Below are 21,115 nucleotides of genomic sequence, written 5' to 3'. Positions count from 1 at the left end.
CCCTCCCCCTCCTATCGGCTCCTCCTCCGGGGAGCGCGAAGTGGGGCGGGCACTCCCACTGGGGCGGCTGAAGAGTGGCAGGGAGGGAGGCAGGGAGGGAGAGGCCTGACCGACGGCGGAAGGGGACATCTGCGGGAGTGGAAAGATGTAAACAGGGTCATACCACTTAGAGAAGAGGAAGGCATAGGCTCCCCGGGCTGGTAGACGGGCAGAGCTTGACCCTCCCACGTCTTCTCCAGAGCGCAGAAAGCGGCCAGACACCTGGCGTCTTTCTCCAGCTCTTACCCCCTCCCCCCCCCCCCCCCCCCCCCCCGCGCTCTGGCGCCGGTGGTTGCATCCGGACGTCCCACCTCCTACGTGGGGGCAGGGCGGCACCAGAGACTGCGCACATCGCTCAATCTCGCGGCGCGCAGCAGCGCGGGCATTCTGGCTGGCTGATCTACACGTGCCTTGTCCCCACGCGTGCCATGGCTCCTCGCGGGAGGAAGCGCAAGGCAGCCGAGGAGGGAGCCGGGAAGCCGGAGAAGCTGGCCCAGGGTGATGGCGCGGGCTCGGGAGAGGCCCGCGTGGTCATTGAGCACTGGTGCGGCGCGGGACGGGGGTGCGGGAGGAGGGCTCCCGGGGCGGGAAGGGGCTCGCCCGCCGGCTCACGGCCCCCTTCTTTCTCCGCAGCCAGAGCTGACGCGTGTACGCGCGCCACGCCGAGGCCGTGGGCCAGGCGCTGCGACTGGCCCACCCGGAGCTGCCGGTGCTGTTGAACCCCACCAAGCCCCGGCGGAGCAGCTTCGAAGTGACTCTGCAGCGCCCCGACGGCAGCCGTGAGTGCGGGGCCCCGCCTGGGAGGCTGAGGGACGCGGCGCCTAGCTCCCCTGCCCCTCCCCCACCCCCACCGTGACCCTTTTCCGTTCTTGTCCTAGGGGTGGAGCTCTGGACCGGGATCAACAAGGGCCCTCCTCGGAAACTTAAGTTTCCTGAGCCCGGGCAGGTGGTGGAGGAGCTGAAGACCCAGCTGGCTTAGACGAGGCCCGAGCAGGGCTGACCACGACGGGGTTGTTCCCGGGGTAGGACGGGGCCAGGAAGACCGGCCCCCTCCCTTTCTCCCCCCTCCCTTTACTCTTGCACCCTGTGCCCTGGGGCATTGGCAGCATCCATGACGGAACGTGACCAAAGCACCAGTCCCGTTCCTGAAGCTACAGCTCCTTCCTCAGGGGCAGCTGCAGGTGGCCCCCCTCCCCCCCTTCCTGTGCTGTACAGTGGCTAATAAAAGTTGGGGTACCGCATAGCCTTGCGCTTTGTCTATTTATCGGGGCAGCCGCCAACGCCCCGTGCATCCGGCCGATATGCGACACCGGCCCAGAGACACAAGCGAGGTGCACGGGGGACTGAAAGGTGTTTATTGATTGTGCAGTGCGTGCCTCCCCTCAGGAGCCTCTGGACAGCCCAAGGGCCCGAGTGAACCGGAGAGCAGGGGAGAACGCCTGGGTTCCTCCTTCCCTCTCTGTCGGACTGAGCACAGGCTCCTTCCCCCTGCAGCTTGTGCCAAGCTGTCCCCGGGGGGTCCCTCCAATCCTTGGTGTTACTGGCATAACAGGCTCTGGGTCCCACTTATTCCCAAGTCGGGCAGAATGGGCCCTCACCGCAAAATTTACAATTTCCCCAACCCCCTTCAAAATCAACGGCAGCGCCCCTTAATCAGCCAGGACCCACTCCCTACCCTGTGCCTGATCTACAGAACCAAAGACAGAGGGGCAAGGAGTGAGTCCCTCCCCAGGAGGAAGCCCCTGGTGGCCCTGCCCCTGGTGGCCCTGCCCCAGGATGGCCATTCCTCTGCTGCCACTGGAGCTCCCACTGCCTCAGTGAACAACTTTCAGCCAACCCAGACACAGCCTACGTCAAGACGTCCACCTCCGTTTCTGACTCTGAGGAGGGGTCAGGCCACACAGAGAGGCTGGGGAAGGGTACTTGCCCGACCTGGGCGGTCCAGTCCACCACATCAATCTCCCCCTCCTCCTCCAGGCTGGCTGGGGACAGGGCCAGCTTCTCCGAGTTACCAAGCTCCTCCTGCTTGACCTCTGGGCAGGCTACTCCTTCCGGGTACAGTGTATCATCAGTGACTGAGGGTTTCCCATAACTAGTGTCCACCCAGCTGGAGCAGGGAGGGGACAAGTCTCCATAAGGTGCATGGAAATGGACAGGAGACTCGGGGCAGAGCAGTTTCTCCCCCTGCACGTCTGGCTGGGGGCCGGGGGTTGCCGCCTCCGAAGTCCAGGAGGCGGCCACTGCCAGCCCTTCACCTTCACTCCCATGGGAGGCCACGAGGGGGCTAAGAGGCTCTACAGATCCCTTATCCTCTCTCACCTTAACGGAGTCCTTCTCCAGCCCCGCAAACTCTCTTGGCCACAGCTCCACATCTGGCAGACACCATTCTTCTCCTTCCACCCAGTTCTTCTCAGGCTCGGTGAGAGGGTAGGTCGGGGTCCTTGAGTTTCCAGCCCTGGGACTCTCTAGGGAGTCGACCGAAGGGCCGATGTCTGAGTCGCAAAGCATGAAGTCCAGGATCTCCTCCAGCTCGCTGGTGGCGGCAGCACTGGTGATGCGGTACTCCTCTGCCTCACAGGGCTGGCCCAATAGGGCTGGGACAAAGTCACAGGGCTCCCTGCAGTCTCCACCCAACAGAGCTTCTTTGCCCACCATGTCGGGTATATCTGGAAATTCCGACTTCACCATGGCCTGTTCTGGAAACTGGCCAGCGGCCAGCAGTGTCTCCTGGAGCCTGGTGCAAGTGGGAGAATCCAGCGAGCACAGACTGATTTCCACAGTGGGCTTGCCCTCTTCTTCCATGAGGCCCATGCCCGGCCCCTGAGTCTCCTCTCCAGACTCCCCCCCAGGCCCGGGGGTCAGCTGGCTCTCCTGAGAGTCCCTGGAAGGAGATTCCTGGACCACCTCCCAACAGCTGCCGTTAACAATCTTGCGAAGCTTGACCCGTCCAACCTGGCCTTCCTCGGCCGAGTCGGAACTGGGTGCCCTCGCCTCGGGGCTCCGCTTCTTATTTCCGCCCATCTTGGGGGTGAGGGAAGGACTAGAGGTCCCCTCTAGAAGGCTGCCCTTTCCGGGCCCCGGCTCTTCCTCGGTGATCTCCTTGCTCAACGTCTTCTGCCGCCAAAGACGGCGGCTGGGTGGCGCGGGTGCTGAGCTGGGCCCTGTTACGGTGCTGAGGGACTTGACCGAACAAACGTCAGGAGAGAGTTTTGTGCGACTCAGCCTGATCTTCCTGGGCAACAGAGGTTCATCCACAATGGGGCTGGGGGGGAAAAGCTCAGCAGCTACAGGGCCTGGCACCCTCCGGTTCTCCTTGGGGCCTTGCCCCTGGCTTTTAGGTGAAGAGCTTTCTGCTTGTGTGGGAGGGCAGATCCTGGCCTTCCCCTTAATGGGGAAGGGGTCTGACATCTCGGACAAATGCTCTGTGCTCTGCCCTCTGCTTTCCTCCTGGGGATCCTCTTCTTTTCCCAAGAGCTTCAGCTTCCCACCCCCAGGGGCACAGGCAGCTTGGGGAGGAGGTAGGGGAGTGCGGGGGCGCCGGCTGGGGCCCACCACTCGGGCGGAGATGGGGGCAGGGGGTGGTGGTTGCAAACATTCCCGATTTAAGCGTCTGCCCTGGGCTGCCCGAACAAGTTTTCCACCTTCCAGCTGCAGTGACTCCAGCTCTGAGACTCGAAGCTGGCGGGCTGCTAAAAGCACATCTTGGGCTTCTTCCCGGGAGACTTCCATCTCCGAGGTGTAGAGGAAATCCACCAGCTTGCGCAGAGTCCCAATCTTCAAGCCCCCCAGCTCTAAGACCACCTTTCGGCCCTGGGCCGGCCGCTCCCGTTGAAGGCGCTCAGTGAAGAAGGGGCTGCAGGCTGAGAGGATGCAGCAGTGAGCTGGGACTGCCTCACCTGGAGGGGAATCCACCCAAACACGTCAGTGTCACAAGTAGGCATGGTGCTTCACCCCCATCCCCCACCCCTCTTCCATGGAGCCTCAAATTGAAAGGGAAACAGTTCTTGAATCACTGTCAGAAACGGAAGGGATGCTAGACTTCATTAGGATCAAGTTCTTCACTTTAGAAAGAATGGGGCTTAGCTAGAAGGGAGGAAACTTACCTGAGATTCCACCTTGAATCAGTGGCAGGGAGGCCTATGGGATGTGGGGCCTTCCTGACTCCTGGACCAGCATCCCCTCTAAAATATCCTAAACTACCCAACTGTGCATTTGCCTTCCAAGAGGACAAAGGAGAAGCAGATCTCTGGGCCAAATGTAACAATGAATGGAGACCATCTTCCTAGCAGTTTAGAGGTATAATTCCTTTTTTTTTTTTTTTTTCTTTCTTTTTTTTTTTTTTATTTAATAGCCTTTTATTTACAGGATATATACATGGGTAACTTTACAGCATTAACAATTGCCAAATAGAGGTATAATTCCTACGGAAAATACTACTACTGTGCCTACAACCCTATGGCCCTACCCCAATGATATCAAAGAAATGTTCACAAAAATATGTTTTTAAACTCTCTTTTCATAAATCACTCCAAATGGGAAATTCCCCTGGGTTTTCTCTTGGAAATTTAAATTATTATAATATGAATTTAATGGAATATTATTGTACCATAGAAAATGACAAAATAGTGCTGAAAAGCTTCGAAGACATCTTTGAACTGATACAGAAGAAAATAAGCAAAGCTAGGAGAACATTTTATATAGATGATATCAAAAACTGTTTGGAAAGGATTTTGTTAGTGCAATGATAAATGACAAGCCCAAAATCTGAAGGAGACCCTACCACTCCCCTCCTTCCAGAGAGGTGATGAACTTAACATGACATAATTTTTGGAAAAGGTTAATACAGAAATTTGTTTTGTTGGACTATGCATGCTTATGAGGAGGCCTTTGTTGGAAGTCAAGATAATAAAAGGGATTAAATTATTTAAATGAATGTAAAGATGTATTTACCAAAAAGAAAAAAAAAAAAACATAACTCTTAAGGACAAATTATATACATATTAACTACTAGTTACTAACAGGTATACTTACTTCTCACTGGACACTTTTGCCTTTTTCCCTAAATAGTGATCCTCCCTTAGAAAGTAAGCTCCTTAAGGGCAAGACCTCTTGGCTAGTACTTATTCCTAGCACTTAGCAGTGTTTCAATTTACTTGGGGTCAGGGAGTGAAGACGGGGAAAGAGAGGAGAAGGATACTGAAAGACCAATCCACTTGGCCCTCAAGCAAGTACAAGGGTCAGAGACCACCATATCCTGTGCTCTGGAAGAGGGGATAATAGGTCACACCTTGTAGGAACAGAGACCACAGTTGCTAAGAGTAAGGACTGAAAAAAACTCAACAATAAAAGATGCTCAACAAGCTGGAGAACTGCCCCGAGTTAAATTATGACAATGAATAGGGATCAGTGCTAAGTCTTACATTTGGATTCAAAAATAAATTTCTCTAATAATGGATGGAGATCCAGCTTATAAAGGATCTTTTTTTTTTTTTTTTTTTTTTTTTAAGCACAGGAGGCTGTAAAGATTAACACAGAGGAGAGCAGATGAAATAATATAGGAAAGGAAACAGGCCACTTATTAAGTACCTACTATGTGCCCAGCATTAAGTTTTACAAACATCAAATTCACTGATCCTCCAAGAACCCTGGTAGATTGCTGCTATTAAATCTGGAACATAAGAATTTGCAAAGGTCAGTGTTGAAAACTATCTTTGCATTTTTAGAAAAATAAAATGCCATTAAAAAATATATATATATATTTCAGCCGCCTTCAGAAGTCTATCAGTCTCAATAGGTCACCCACAATGCCATATGACAATGATCTAAGGCAGTTACTGGATTCAAGAATCTCAGTATAGAAAACTGAAGAAATTTTGCAATTATCTGCACCTTGAGAATTTCTGTATTAAGAAAGTTTTTCTGTTTGTTCCAAGTATAAGTTGATCTTTCTCTCAAGAAGATGAAGGAGCTCATGGAACGGCTCTACAGAGTTAATGCTATCAGCAACAATAAAGCGTTCCCCTCACATAGAAGCAAGGTATTCATGGAGGGGAAAAATCTGAAGTGGTAGTCAAGGTTGATGAAAAGGAAAAGAATGAATGTACAGTTATTCCACATCTCAGGGCCTAAGGGCATAATAGTCCCATGTTTGAGAAAATCTGTGTAAAAATGTTTTAGCTCTCCTTTCATACCATGAGAATGACCTTTTTTTTTTTTTAATGGGGTGTTTACAATAATTTACTGTAAAATTTGGGTTAATATTATACAACATTATACATATATTTTATGCACTTCTGAATTTTAAAACCTCTGTGTCATCTGCAAAATTTCCAAAAAATTTCACTTAATTTCTCATGCTGACCCTTGCTATACTGAAACTGAAGTGGAACACACCTGTCAGATTGGCTAAGATGACAGGAAAAAATAATGATGATTGTTGGAGGGGATGCGGGAAAACTGGGACATTGATGCATTGTTGGTGGAGTTGTGAACGAATCCAACCATTTTGGAGAGTAGTTTGGAACTATGCTCAAAAAGTTATCAAACTGTGCATACCCTTTGATCCAGCAGTGTTACTACTGGGCTTATATCCCAAAGAGATTATAAAGAAGGGAAAGGGACCTGTATGTGCATGAATGTTTGTAGCAGCCCTTTTTGTAGTGGCTAGAAACTGGAAACTGAATGGATGCCCATCAGTTGGAGAATGGCTGAATAAATTGTGGTATATGAATATTATGGAATATTATTGTTCTGTAAGAAATGACCAACAGGATGATTTCAGAAAGGCCTGGAGAGACTTACACGAACTGATGCTGAGTGAAATGATCAGGACCAGGAGATCATTATATACTTCAACAACAATACTATATGATGACCAGTTCTGATGGACCTGGCCATCCTCAGCAACGAGATCAACCAAATCATTTCCAATGGAGCAGTAATGAACTGAACCAGCTACGCCCAGAGAAAGAACTCTGGGAGATGACTAAAAACCATTACATTGAATTTCCAAATCCCTACCTATATTTATGCCCACCTGCATTTTTGATTTCCTTCACAAGCTAATTGTACAATATTTCAGAGTCTGATTCTTTTTGTACAGCAAAATAACGTTTTGGTCATGTATACTTATTGTGTATCTAATTTATATTTTAATGTATTTAACATCTACTGGTCATCCTGCCATCTGGGGGTGGGGGGTAAGAGGTGAAAAATTGGAACAAGAGGTTTGGCAATTGTTAATGCTATAAAGTTACTCATGCATATAACCTGTAAATAAAAGGCTATTAAAAAAAAAAGAAAAAAGAAACTGAAGTGGGTAAAGTCATGATGTGGAAAAAATAACTGTATATTCATAATTTGGAAAAAAAAAATTATCCCTCTTCCTCAAGGGAGATGGATGCTCCGAGGAAGTGGCAGCTACTTTTGTTTCTGAGAATGATGAAAACAGAGCCCCAAAAGCTGTCAGGTGAAAAAGAGACCTTGTTGGTGACTCCTTCCTGAGAGGCAACTGAAATGTTTTAACATAAGAGTAACTGAAAGGTCTGTTGTCTTTTGGGAATAATCATCTAAGACCTAATTGAGAACCTTCCAACTTGTCCAAAGAGATGACTCTTCCTCTTCTGATGGTCCTTATAGACATAAATCATCAGAAAGATTACAGAGTCTTAGCCAAAAAGCTGAAGACCATGGCTCACAGATGGGGCAGGTGGGGTGTACCTCACTTCTGGCACTGAAAGCAAGAGATAAAGAAAACTCATTTATTTCAATTGATCAAGGATGGACAGAAGCAGCCACACCCAAAGAAAGAACACTAGGAAATGAATGTAAACTGCTTGCATTTTTGTTTTTCTTCCCGGGTTACTTATACCTTCTGAATCCAATTCTCCCTATGCAACAAAAGAACTATTTGGTTCTGCACACATATATTGTATCTAAGATATACTGTAACCTATTTAACATGTATAAAACTGCTTGCCATCTGGGGGAGGGGAAAAATCGGAACAGAAGTGAGTGCAAGGGATAATGTTGTAAACAATTACCCTGGCATGGGTTCTGTCAATAAAAATTTATTTAAAAAAAAAGAAAAGAAAAGAAAACTCATTTAGAAATATATAGCTATATATATAGAAATATATAAGGGCCATAGATTTCTGGATCACAGTTTAACACATAACAGGTTTCTGTCCGGGGACAGAGTGACCTAGCAAGATCTGACACAAACATATTTGCTTAGTATTCTGCAAATCTAATCAAAGGGGTTTCCAAAGGAAAAGAGAATGGGTCAGGGAGAAAGCAACACATACTTATACATATGTGCACCATAAAATTTAACTCTAAAGAGAATCATATTTCAGACACCGAGACATTTTCAAGAAACAAAATTTAAGAAAGGAGCCAGTAGTAAAACTCCTGGACTCCTCTATCAATACATAAGGAAGAATGAACATACATGTAAAGAGAATGATGTAGAAATACATCAAATTCAACAGTTTGGGGGTAATACACAGTGCAGATTTTTGACTAGAGATTAATTAAGGAGGCCATTCTAGCTAAGATGGAAGCCTGGATGGATACCAGCTTCCCACATACCCCAAAAAGACATGCTGCTTTTTGGATATTTTTCTGTCTGTTCCTTGGAACTCAAAAACCTTGGAACTCAAGAAAGCCAATGAGATGTGTCACTTCCATGAAGAGGGAGAAAGACAAGGGAGAAATGTTGGAAAGAAGGCAGATCTTCATAAAAATAAAATAAAACTCACTTAAAAAAAAAATAAAGCAAAAGTATAGGCAGACCCGAGGCAAGACGTGTTAACATCCATTAAAAAATATATGGTTTTAGGGTAGAAACCCTAACATATAAAACATATGCCCTGGAAGAATGGTGTCTTTTTTTTTTTTCATTAAAAGTATCTACTTTATTAAAAATAAATACACAATTTCTAAACTATATATTAATAGAAGCTCAATTTCTTCCATGTCTATTTATTGTTCTTTATATAGTGAAATATTTGTTTACTGTTTACTGTTAAGTTCACAAGAAAAAAGGGAAAAAATCCAAGAGACCATTTTAAATGAGTATTTTCACCAAAGTACTTTTCAAAAAAAAAAAAAAAAAAAAAAAAAATCAGCTAGTAACCCCTGGGCAATAGGGATGGAGTGTGTATGATGGAAACCAGCAAACCCAGTGGCAGCCCAGGCAAACAAAGTGGTGGCCCTCCAGAGCAGGGGTAAAGCTACTTTATAGTCTATATAGTCTATACTGCTCTCTCTCTCTCTCTCTGAAAGCAGCAAAAGTAGAAAACTCACATAGAAATCTCTAGGGTTACAAGAAACCTCCCAGCAAGAACATTATTAAGTCCTAGAAAGCAGCATGTCTCAGGGCTCCAAGTCAAAAAAGGTCACTCCAGGGCTCCTAGGTCCCTGTTCTGATACAGTCATAGGAAGCCCTGAAAACCCAGTATTCTGAACCTCAAAGATGGAGAAGAAATAGATCCCAGGGGACCTAAAGCAAGAACAAACAGGGTCAACCACACTACCCAAAAATACATAGAAGGCAGAGCCTGCCTTCGATAAAGCTTTTACTCAGGAACCAAAACCTGAATGATGAATAAAGCAGAGACTGACTGACCAGTATCAAAAATGATTACAAATCTAAAAAAATCACAAAAACATGAATTCTGCTCTAACTTTAAGCTCAGCCTCAAAGGGGGGAAAAAAGGATTTTTGACAGTTAATACCCAACAGAAAAGAAATGAAAGATAAAAAGTGAAGTAGCTTAGAAGGGAAAGTGATAAATCTTAGCCAATTGATCAATTTCCTGAAAACCAAAAGAGTAGAACAAGAAATTAACTCCATGAGACAGCAAGAAATATTAGAACAAAATCAAGAATGAAAAAAAATAGAAGAAAGGATTCCATAAAAAGCACAAGATTCCAAAAGAAAAACTTGGATATTCTAATCTAGGAAATCACAACTGAAAACTGCCCAGATCGATCAGAGCCAGGATAAAATAACCCACTCACCGCCCCCTGAAAAAGATCCCCACCCCAAATCCAGCCAAAAGTCAGAGCTCAAAAGCAGCCAGAAGGCAGCATTTCAAGTACCAGAGAACCAGGAAAGGTCCTCACATGAAACCTGGCAACTCCCACTTTAAAAAAGGGAGATGCTGAGAGAACAATATTCTAAAAGGCAAGAGATAAACTTACAGACTAGCCTTCTAACTTAATCTCCAAAGTGAAATTCTCCAAGGGCAAAAACATGCCTTTGGAATATAGAGTGGACTTTCTGGCATATCTGAAGCAACTTTGAAATGCAAACAGCAGAGTACAGAGGAATCTAGAAAGGAAAAGTAATTGGACACTGACCGAATGATAACATTCTGATGGGGAAAAGAAAAATGTCCTTCAGAATTTTAAGTCTTTAAATGGTTGAGTATTAAGAGTATAAAAAAAAAAAAAAAAAAAAAAACAGAGAAACTCGAAAGGAGAGATGAATGATTGAGACTGTTCTGAAAAGGAGAAAGACAAGTTCAGTAAAAGGAATACACTACTTCAGAAAGGAAGGGGAAGAGGGTACAATTTTCTCCCAACGGGATAAGAAAAACAGTCTAAAAAGCATGGAGGATGGAGTAGAAGAAGAGAGTGAACATTAGGTAAAATCTTAGTCTTACTTAAAGTGCACAGAGGGTTGAACATACATGTTACCAGGATGATATATAAATGTATCAGATTCAACAGTTTGGGTGGTTTGGGATAATATAAATATGTATATTCAAGTTCCTAAGTGGGAAGATAGGAATTAGGGAAGAGAAAAAATGGTGATCCAGTACTGAACTTTATCAGGAAAGGTAATGGATAAATAAATAATTTGAATCTGTGTTTTGATAAACACAGATTGAATGAACTTCTCAGAGGGAAAGGTTACTGAGTGCCAATCATGGGCCACAAGTGAAAGTAGGAGCAGTGCAGTGCAGGATGAGCAGTGATCGCATGTCTGTGAATACAAGATGGACACTGTGAGAAAGCAAATGCATTATGATAAAAACAAGTTTTTTGCTTATGAAGCAGATGTTCCAAAGAACACAAAGGGAGGGTGGGCACATAGAAGTAGGATTCAAGGAGCAGACGTCAGACATACAATTGTGGGGTTTGCTGGTGTTAAAACAAGGAGTATCACTGCAATGGTTCTTTAAAATGCATAAAAAAGAACAAAGCTCAGAAAGAAGCAGGACAAACAGGATAATTTTACAAGTAGGTGTAATATTAAATACTTTAAAAAAAAGTATAAGGAAATGGGATATTTTGTGTTTTGCTGTGTATATGGGAATGTTTTTTGGGTTTTATATATATATATATATATATTTCCCGAAATTAATGGAGGAGAAACTAAGTGGGGCAGTGGATAGAGCACCAGCTTTGGAGTCAGGAGGATTCGAGTTCAAATCTAGCCTCAGACAACTTGACACTTACTAGGTGTGTGACTCTGGGCAAATCACTTAACACAGATTGCTTTGCAAAATAAATATATGTAGGCAAAAACACAGGCAATAGCATTTGTTACATAATGGCACTGGGTTTAGAGTCAGGTAGACCTAGGGTCAACTGCCTTAAGATATTTCTTAGTAGTGAGGTCCTGGGCAAGTCAGTTAACTTATGAGTGACTCAGTTTCCTCATCTGTAAAAGGGCAAAGTAATATGACTTTTCTCAGAGGCTTATCAAGAATATCAAGTGAGAAAAGGTGAAGTTCTTTGTAAATATTAAGGTACTCCATAAATGTCATTATCATGGTTGTCGTTACTACTGTGGAGAGGGAGTCAGCAGGAAGTTAGCAATATACATAGAACAAAAGTAAAAATTTCTGAAAGATCAAGAGATGAAGAAACAAAGGCAATTTTATCTTTAAAGTAAGCTACAAGCAGCCTGGACATAAGAACAGGAAAGAGCGGAGTCTGAGAAACACATCACTAGTCTGGCCTAGTAGGAACTGGAGCCTTCACTTCTCTAGGATTCTGCTGGAACCCTCTTTTTCAACCAAAGTCAGACAGCCTTCTTAACTTGCCTTCAACATTTCATCCATCAAAAGTGGAAAACCTACCAAATCATTCTGGATCTGGTTTTCGATGACAGGGAAGTTTAGACGTGAGGCAACTAGTGTTGCTGGGGTGGATATGTCAACCAGTATTCACCCTATATAAAATTAGTAGTACCTTAGGGTTGACCTTACTACTTTCTTCAAAAACTTATGAGAAAGGAGAAGCAAGATGGTCATATTCGGCCAGCAGGATTTGCTAGCAGATTTTAGAGGAAGGAAAGGCAGCATCCCAAGGATCAAATCTTCTAGGGAAAGTCAGCCTGGGAAGGAGGAACAGGAAATTCTGAGGACAGAAAGGGAAACAATTCCAGTAAGGAGGAAAAACTGGAGTTGCATGAAGGCAACCTATGTAGATAGATACCCAGAGAACACACATAACACTTCATAATTCTCAAAATAATTTAAAAGTTAACTTTTGAAAAGGGCTGTAAATAGTAAGGAAGAATCCCAGAGAATCAACACCAGCCCCCAGGGTGCTAAAGTTCAGAATGAGTTGGGGTAGCCAGTGTAGGCACCCATAGAAACAAAAAGGGTTTCCACTGCTGTGACAAGGATAGCAGGTAGGCTGCTTGAGAGGGGTGGGATGATGAATACAACAGAAGACGAGACTGTTCTGGGTTGGAAAGGGCAGAACCACCCTAGGCAAAAACACAGGCAATAGCATTTGTGACATATTGGGGGAGGGGGGGTGTCCTACCACAGATCCACTTTCTGAGTTCTTCTCTGACATCCTTCTCCTTTCTCATACGCTCCAGAATTAAGTATCAATCCTCAGATTTCCATGTATCTGCACCAGCAACCAATCCTCCAATCTAAACTGTCATTGCCAGTTTGTCCACTGTGATAAAGGATCTCACACAATTCCTATGGAAGATCTGGAATTGTTGAATCACAATAACAGATGGTTTGATGTCCTGTGGCAAAAGGTCTCCAGTGGAGTGCCACAGGTGTCTATGTTGGATCCCTAGTTTCACATACAGGGTGTCCCAAAAATCTTAGTTTACCTTTAAGCAATTAAAGAGAGTTGAAAGGCATGAAGTAGCAGAGCTGAGATTTCTCAGGCTGTTCCTCTGTGGTATAGCTTAGGATGGCAAACGTTTTTATCAGCAATGTAGATAAAGGCATAGATGGTATGCTTTATCAAAACTGCGGCAGATAACAACAAAGCCTAGCTAACACATCGGATAAAAGCCAACATCTAAAATCAATAGGCTAGAGCTTTCACATGGTTCTAATAAGATAAAATTCAATGGAAACTCTCATACTTGGGTTTACTAAACAATTTCCCAAGTACAAAGGTGGGTGTGTGTGTGTGTGTGTGATTAAATAGCAATTAGTCTGAAGATCTGAGGATTTTAGTGAGCCACAAGCTCAATCTGAATCAGTAGGATGATGATGTTAATACTTCTAGGAAAGGTGTTAGTCCCACTGGATTCAACTCTGGTCAGACCTCATCTTGCAGTCCCTAAGTTATACCATCCCCTAGAGCAGCACGATTTGTGGACCTCTTTTTGAAGGTCCATAAAAACCTTTTTTTTTTTAGGGAGGGAGGGAATGGGAAATGTTTTCAAATGTGCTTTCATAATTAATACTTAGATATGATCTATTAAAATACTCCCTTTTCAAACCACATATCTGTATAAGGCCAGAATTTCTTCCTGAACTTCAATCAAAACAATATATTGAAATAAAATGAATGTAGAAACAGATAAGAAAATCCAGCTGGCTTTGATGAAACCATTAAAGACATTTGCAAACTAAAACAATACCATTCTTCTCACTCAAATTTTTTTGTTTCAGAAAAGTTTTTCATAAAATTACATTAAAACATAATAGCTTTATTACTTTTAATGTATTAATAAATTAATACATGAATATTTTAAACTTTTATCTGTTTTAATTTTGTATAGGGTGAATACTGGTAGAAGCTGCATAAACAAAAAATCTAAAAGTTTAACATGAACTATGGGTAGGCCTAAAAAAACTCCTACTAGGGCTCCTCCGCTATCTGGGACCGGCCTGTTATTTCCAGGAAAAGGCTGAATCGATCTTTCCATGTACTCATTCTTTCCCAAACAACGCCTTCTCCCCATATCCCTAGACTTCTTTTCTTTACTCCTCATTTGTTCTAGATCCACAATCAAAATTGTTCTTGGACGGGATGTATCAACTTATTCTCCTCTGGATTTGCTCCCCATCCCCCATCCCAGTAATTCTAGGGACAAAGGGACCTATGTTCCTTTAGGATATAAATTGTGATTTGAGGACAAGGACTATCTTTGCTTTTATATCTGAATCCTCATTTCTCAACTCAAAGCTGGACATAGCTAGGACTTAATATTTTTTCATCCATTGAAGATTAGCAGAAGGAACCAGGATGTTTACCTAAGAGAAGGGGGGGGGGGATTGGAGAAGGGTGATTTAAGAGGAAGAGGCAGACATAATGGCTATCTTCAAGGATTTGAGGGCTGTCAATACTTATTCTGCTTGGCCCCATAGGGCAAAATTAGAAACATTAGGTAGAAGCTGGGAAAACTTAAGCTATCTTAACTATAAGTTAAGAAAACTTAACTATCGCCTGCTTTGGGAATTAGAGTACCCGCTCCCAGAAAGTCTTTAGTGCCCTGAATCAGGGCCATCCCTTTCGGGCAGAGGCCGGACCAGATGGCCACTGAGGACCCTTCCCACTTTGCAACTCTGTGATCTTGCTCAGAAACTCCTCCCCTTCCCAGAGCTCACCCCCCACAGGGTTTCCCCCTCCCCCAAGCAGCCTCTTTACCTTCTGCCTGCAGAAGAACATCACAGAACACACCACTCTGTTGCTGGTGATGGAGTTGTAGAAAAGCTAAGCGAAGGAGCCTGGGATTCCTGTAGAGGATTTTGGGGCTCTCAGAAGAGCACATGGTGATAGCCCCAAACACACTTCTGTCTGTTCACAAATCAAGTACCTGGTGAGTAAGACATGGTGCTTCAGAGACTCAGTTTTGCTTTACTGATTTCTTTTAGTACTGGGTTGCACTGGAAGGTGAAAACAACTCACAACTGCGCAGCCTTCCCCCTAAAAACAGTCTAGTGAGATAGGGCCAGCACTGTTCCCCCATTCTGCAGGTGAGCAAATTGAGGCTCCAAGAAGTTAACGGATTTGTTCTCACTCACACAACTAATTGCCTCAGTGGGAACCGAAGCCAGGTCTTTCCCGAATTCGAGCTCTGGCCTCCAATTCCAGCTGTCTCTACAGATAAGGGGCATGACCGGGGCGGCAGGGTTGCAGATCCCAGAAAAAGCCACGCCCCTCGCCCAGCCACCTGGTAGGGAAGACTCGCCTTCTTCAAGGAGGCCCCAGGGGGCGGCCAAGCCTTTCCCAACACACTGACCGGAAGAGAAGCCTGGCAAAGGCCCTCGAGTTTTCCCGAGTGCCAGAAGGAAGGGCTCGGCCTGGCGTGCCCCCATTAGCCAGCAGGGGGTGCAGGGTGCTTGGGAGAAGCCAGGCCAGCGTGAGCCAGAAGCAGCTGGAACGCCTCTGCCTGCGGGGCCCGATCCTTACCAGGAGAACAAGCTCCTCACCTGGGGTCCCTGAAACGCTTTTTAAATATTTTGATAACTCCATTTCAATAATAGCCGGTTTCCTGTATGTTCATTTTATGCATTTAAAACGTTATTCCGGGAAGAAGTCCATCCATAGGCCCCCCGGGCTGGGAGGGGCGCCCCCTGTACTAGAAGGAACTCACTGGATCCGTGCTGGGCACGGGGAAAGGCCTATGGCTAATGCCCCACTAAAGAAACCCCTCTGAATGGAACTGCCCCCGGAGCGCTCGGAAGGAGGCTCGCCGGCTGGCATTTAGCTTTCCGTGCCCCTCAAACGCTAGCCCCCGCCCTGCGCCGGACACGGCCCCGGCACTCACCGTGGGCTGGGCACTGCCTGGGCCCTCGCCCTGCACCGGGCCCGGGACGCCCAGGGGTCCAGTGCCGCACTCACGCCCGCCCACGGGCACACGGGCCCCTTTTCTGTCTGCACCCCAGCTCGCCATTTGACTCGCAACACGAGCTTCATAAACGCGTTCGAAGGAACAGGGGAAGCAAGCGTTCCCAGGTTGGTTGGCGGACGAGGTGTCCCCCACCCCCACCCAGCTGCCCGGCTCAGCGGGGGAGAGGAGGAGCCTCGGGAACGGCCAGGCCAGGCGCATGGGAGCCAGGCACCCGCTGGGCGGCTGGGGGCACGCCCGGAAGGCTGTCGGGTCTCAGGCTGGGGAGCGCGGGAGCCGGGCCTTCCCCCGATCCCCCCCCACTGCAAAAGCAGCACCTGCCCGGCCGTGCGCCGTGCAGCTCCCTCCACGGGGGGCTTCGGCCTCGAGGCTGGCAGGGGCAGGGGAGCTCGGCCCGGTCATCCCCGCACAGACGAGGCCCACCACAGGGGAGGCCTGAAGGGGCCCGGGGGCGCTGGGCACCCACAGCCCCTGGGGAAGGTCCCCCTCCCCCTCAGGGTTCCCGGACTGGCCCGCCGGGCCCCGCCCTCCTTCGGGCCCAGCCCTCCCACAGGCTGACAGATGCGGGGCCGGCCCAAGGGCCCAGCCGCCTTCCATGCCCCAGGGTTCCACCCTGAGGGGCCCAGCGGGCGCTTCACCTCCAGGGCGTCCGCCGGGCAGGCTTCCCTCCCAAGCAGGGCTTCTCCAGGCTCCGCGCGCGCTCCCAGGCCAGCCAGGGGCTGCTTCCCGCCTGACCGCCCCGAGGGCGCAGCGGGAACCGCGGAGCCAAGGTGGGCGTGGAAGGAAAGGCGAACCCCCGCTGCAGGGGGGCCTGGGAGGCCGGGCGGAGGCGCGCTCTCACCGTCGTCGTGCCACGCGGGGGGCCCGCGGCGCCCATCTTGCGGGTGCAGGCGACGACCGCGGGACGCGGTGCCGGGCAGCGCCGCGCGGCCCCGGGCAGCAGAGGCGGGGGGCAGGGGGCAGCGCGGGACACGCGACTCCGAGCGCGCGGCGCCGGCGCCGAGAGGCCACGTGCCCCCCTCCCCCCGCCGCCGCCGCCGCCGCCGCCGCCTCGCCACTCGATTGGAACGGGGCCCCGGGCGGCCCCACCCAATGGCCTTCGCTGGTCCTCCCCGTCGAGACCCTCCCCCTTCGAGTCTGCCCGGCAACGCCGTTTCCATTGGCTCGGCGGCACTGCTGGGGCCCAATCGCGAGAGGAGAATCGGTTTGGGCGGGAGGAATGAGGCTCCGTTTCTCGGGCCTTCGAGGCTGAGACGGCGGCGGCGGGAGCGGCGGAGGCGGAGGCGGCGGGAGTGGGAGGCCGGGGCTGGGGAGGCGGCCTCGGCGGGAGGGGGGCGCTTCCACGGCCCAAGCCGCGGGGGGAACTCAGGCGCGGAGGCGGAGAGTGTTGGGGTAAAGGAGGGACCCTCCGTCCCCGCCCGCCCGCCCGCCCCCAGGGTCGCTCGGCCTGCGGCGCCGCCGGGAGAGTTCCTGGCTACAGGCCTCTCGTGCGCGATCCCGTCCTCGAGCCTCGAAGCCTCGGGCTGAGGCGGAAAACCACCTCCTCAGGCTCCTCCGGGACCTCAGTGGCCCTCTTTGGAAAACGGGAGGAGGGGTGGACAACGGGGAAAAAAACAAAAACAAAAAACTGACCGGATTTGGACTAGGAGTATCCGCTTCTTACTTTTTGCCCTCGTGACCTTGGGCAAATGACCTCTAACCTTTGGGTGGGGGGGACTCAGTTTTCTCGTCTATAAAATGAACTAGATGAGCTAGTAAGATCCACCCCCCCAGGTCTAAATCCCTCCAAAGGATCCATCTTTGTGCACGGGGATCCCCAGAGCGTTTTCTGTCCTCCCATCCCCCCCCCACATGGTTTGACGCTGCGAGACTGAAATGGAAACAGCGCCTCCCCCCTGAGCCCGTGGTGGGGAGGAGCAGGTGAAGCAGGTATTTGTCTAGTGCTTTTCGCCTGGGACCACCGATGGTCTTGGGAGTCAGATTTACCATGAATGGTGCCCATGTGTCTCTCCCTCATGGAAACCGGGCACATGTCAGCCAGCCTGGGGGTCCCCCTTGCAGAAGCAGGCCTCACCCCGGATCCCCGAGCTCCTTTCCCGTCTCTCCCGAGCTTCTGCCGTCGGGATGCCTGGGCAGGGCCAGCCCTGGATCCGCCAGGGACCTGACAGATTTGCTCATTTTGGAAGTGCACGAAGAGCCTGTTGTGCTCGGGCCAGGAGGGTTGGGCGTGCCTCTGGATCCTCTCTTGCCTGGGCTGTGACGGGGGTGGCGGGTCCTCGGAGCCCCCTGGCAAGGGCCCCCCGGTGCTTCCCTTGGCACGGACCTCAGCCTTTCTCGACGACGCCCCTTTGTGGCCCGGCCCCCTCCGAGATGCCCTCTAACGCGACATTCTGCGATAATGTCTAATTCAGCATGACTGAAACCGAAACAGGTCAGATAAAAAGATCTCCAGGGGTGTGGTTTCAGGGATGCAAAAGGAAGATTTCCAAAGATAAAAAGCAAGTCTGAGAGCAGGAAGACAGATAGAAGGGTAAGTACATATATGAGGTAACAAAGGCTGGAAGCATGAAAAAAATAGGAAGACCCTGGAATTGGAAGTGGAAAAGAGAAGCAGCTTGGATTTGGCTTTTAGGGGTGTGGGTGAATGTGCCAGGCTGGGGATATAAATAAAAGCAAGCTCCTGGTCCCTCTAAGAGTTTTATTCTAATAGACACATACGGGGGAATGTGACCAGAAAAGACTGTTCAGGAGAAGCTGTAGGTAATGATAGGGCTGATGGACTGGTCCTTGGAGGACTGGCGATATTGAGCTGGTTGTTGTTATTACTGTTATTTTAATCCAGGTTTGATTCTTGGGACTCCAGGCAACTTGCTTTCTCTAGGTCTCAGTTTCCTCATTTGTCAAATGAAGGAGTTCTATTAGATTAGTGGCCCATAAGCATTACAAAAATTCCCGAGTGGGGTCTGGACCAGCTAAAAATGCAGTTAGGAAATGTTTAACAAGGTAACATTACAGTGCAACATAATGTTACTTCATGGTTTTCAAAGTCAATCCACATCCCACAGGGATCCTATTCCACTTTAATACCATTGGACCGGATGGTCCCTCAAGTTTCTTCCAGCTCTGAATTGTGTATGATTCAACCTATATTTTCTAAAATTTCTACAAATTGAGGACACCAATGAAAGAAAAGAGGAGAAAGGTGAATAAGGAATGACACAAAAATCGTCTTCTGTGTGTGTATATTTTAAGAGGAAGCAAGAATTGAGAGGAAATAGAACAGAAGGGGGATAGATTTAGATTTAGATGGAGCCAGCAGGAAAAAACAAAGACAGAAGACAGAATCCTCAATGTTTATAATGTCTCATTGTATTATCCCTAGATGATGGCACTGGCATTCCACTGAGATGGGGTTGAAGTCTGAGCAAAGAGATTAAGATTATACTTTATCTTCTTGGGAACATGTTGATATCAGGGCAAAGCTAAGTACTATGGAATATAAAGTCATCCTTTATACTTGTAAAATTGACCAACATAGTATAGTTGTCTTCTACAGACAGATCTATGGTGATTTTATTTTATTTTTTTAAAGTTCAGGCCTATGCTTTTTAAATTTCTTCCAAATTTTTACTTCAATTTTTCAATGATCAATCTGCGTGTTTGTGTTTGCGGCGGCTGCTGCTGGTTTTGTCAGTATTTGAGAGTTTTGAAATTGAATGAAAAATATATTGTGTTTTTAAAAAAAAACAGAATTTTCTTAGGGATCATGATATAACTTTTTTTCTTTTTATATTTAATGCAGTTCAATGAATATTAGGCATCTACTATATGTAATGGACTTTGATAAGTACTGGGTATAAAAGACAGCCAAACAAACAGAAAGGAAAGAATTTACATTCTTCTGGGTGAATTTAGCATATATAGAGATTCCAAAATCGAAAATATTATGAAGCAGTCACCTCTCTCCCCCTAGAGACGATTTCCATTCAATGTTTAGAAGAGGTGCAGGTTGGATCAATTTAATTTAAGAAACTTTTTTTTTTTTTTTTTTTACCATATTTTAAAAGATTTATTTGGTAATTTGTTATGTGTCTTTATTTTATTTTTATTTATTTATTTTATTTAATAGCCTTTTATTTACAGGTTATGTGCATGGATAACTTTACAGCATTAACAATTGCCAAACCCCTTGTTCCAATTTTCACCTCTTACCCCCCACCCCCTCCCCTAGATGGCAGGATGACCAGTAGATATTAAATACATTAAAATATAAATTAGATAATGTGTCTTTATTTTAACATTATTTACAGATTCAATAATGTCCTTCACTTTTAAACACTGACTTCTTTGTTCTGCACTTTCATGAACTAGCCCTCAGTTCATGTGACTGCTCCTATCTGAACTAATCTGAAGCAATTTTGCAAGTACAGTAATATACAGTATCATATCCTACATTCCTTTCTATTTTCTCAGGTAGCCATGTTGATCTGGTAGGATATCAAGTGAATCATTTGAGTAATGTTTTTGCTTATTATGTGCAATGCATTGTGATTATCATGATGTTTATTGCTCGCTTTTTCACTATGTTTTGAATTTTTACTTTTCTGTTTCTTAGAACAGCCCAGAGTAGGAACTGCATTAGTTTGGGAATCTGAAGGTGTGGGTTTTAAATGCTGTTATTCTACTTAAAGAATTTGTTAGCTTGAACGCTTAGCTAGTTTAGCTTCAATTTTCTCTTTCATAAAATCAGAGGACTGGACTAAAATGATCTCTATCTAAGGTCTCTTTTTGGCTCTCAATTCTATGATCCTTTAGCTGACTAAATCCTCATACAGTTCTTTTAAAGCTCTCCAAAGTCATCATTACTTCCTAACCATTGTTTTTTTCTTTCATTTCTGTAAAAAACCTTGGGCACAGGTATTTCATACGAGGAGACTGGATGTAACGTTTATATGCTGATTATTTTATATATGGGCTTCAAAGAGCAGTATAGATGGGA

At 46.9% G+C, this 21,115-nt stretch overlaps 2 protein-coding genes across 2 annotated transcripts; one reads left to right on the top strand and one right to left on the bottom strand.

Moving 5' to 3' along the window:
• The first annotated feature begins 103 nt into the window (after positions 1-103).
• SELENOH (selenoprotein H) lies at positions 104-1,282 on the top strand. The gene is made up of 3 exons (XM_031942684.1): positions 104-583; positions 673-818; positions 918-1,282. The coding sequence occupies exons 1-3, from the start codon at positions 468-470 to the stop codon at positions 1,016-1,018; spliced, it is 363 nt and encodes a 120-aa protein (XP_031798544.1). The 5' UTR covers positions 104-467; the 3' UTR covers positions 1,019-1,282.
• BTBD18 (BTB domain containing 18) lies at positions 1,268-17,129 on the bottom strand. The gene is made up of 3 exons (XM_031942681.1): positions 16,958-17,129; positions 14,913-15,081; positions 1,268-3,935 (listed from the first exon to the last, which is right to left on the bottom strand). Exons 2-3 carry the CDS (start codon positions 15,034-15,036, stop codon positions 1,888-1,890), a joined length of 2,172 nt encoding a protein of 723 aa, XP_031798541.1. The 5' UTR covers positions 15,037-15,081; positions 16,958-17,129; the 3' UTR covers positions 1,268-1,887.
• Between the last annotated feature and the right edge of the window lie 3,986 nt (positions 17,130-21,115).

The sequence above is a fragment of the Sarcophilus harrisii genome, chromosome 6, assembly GCF_902635505.1.
Source record: "Sarcophilus harrisii chromosome 6, mSarHar1.11, whole genome shotgun sequence".
In the NCBI taxonomy this organism is placed as follows: domain Eukaryota; kingdom Metazoa; phylum Chordata; class Mammalia; order Dasyuromorphia; family Dasyuridae; genus Sarcophilus; species Sarcophilus harrisii.
This window is presented reverse-complemented; position numbering and strand designations above follow the sequence as displayed.

Bases quoted from the DNA above. Each gene is read 5' to 3' on its own strand.
- BTBD18 (XM_031942681.1), bottom strand. From the start codon at position 15,036: ATGTGCTCTTCTGAGAGCCCCAAAATCCTCTACAGGAATCCCAGGCTC. The intron at 3,936-14,912 runs GTAAAGAGGCTG...ATTCCCCTCCAG, and splicing joins TGTTCTTCTGCAGGCAGAAG to GTGAGGCAGTCCCAGCTCAC.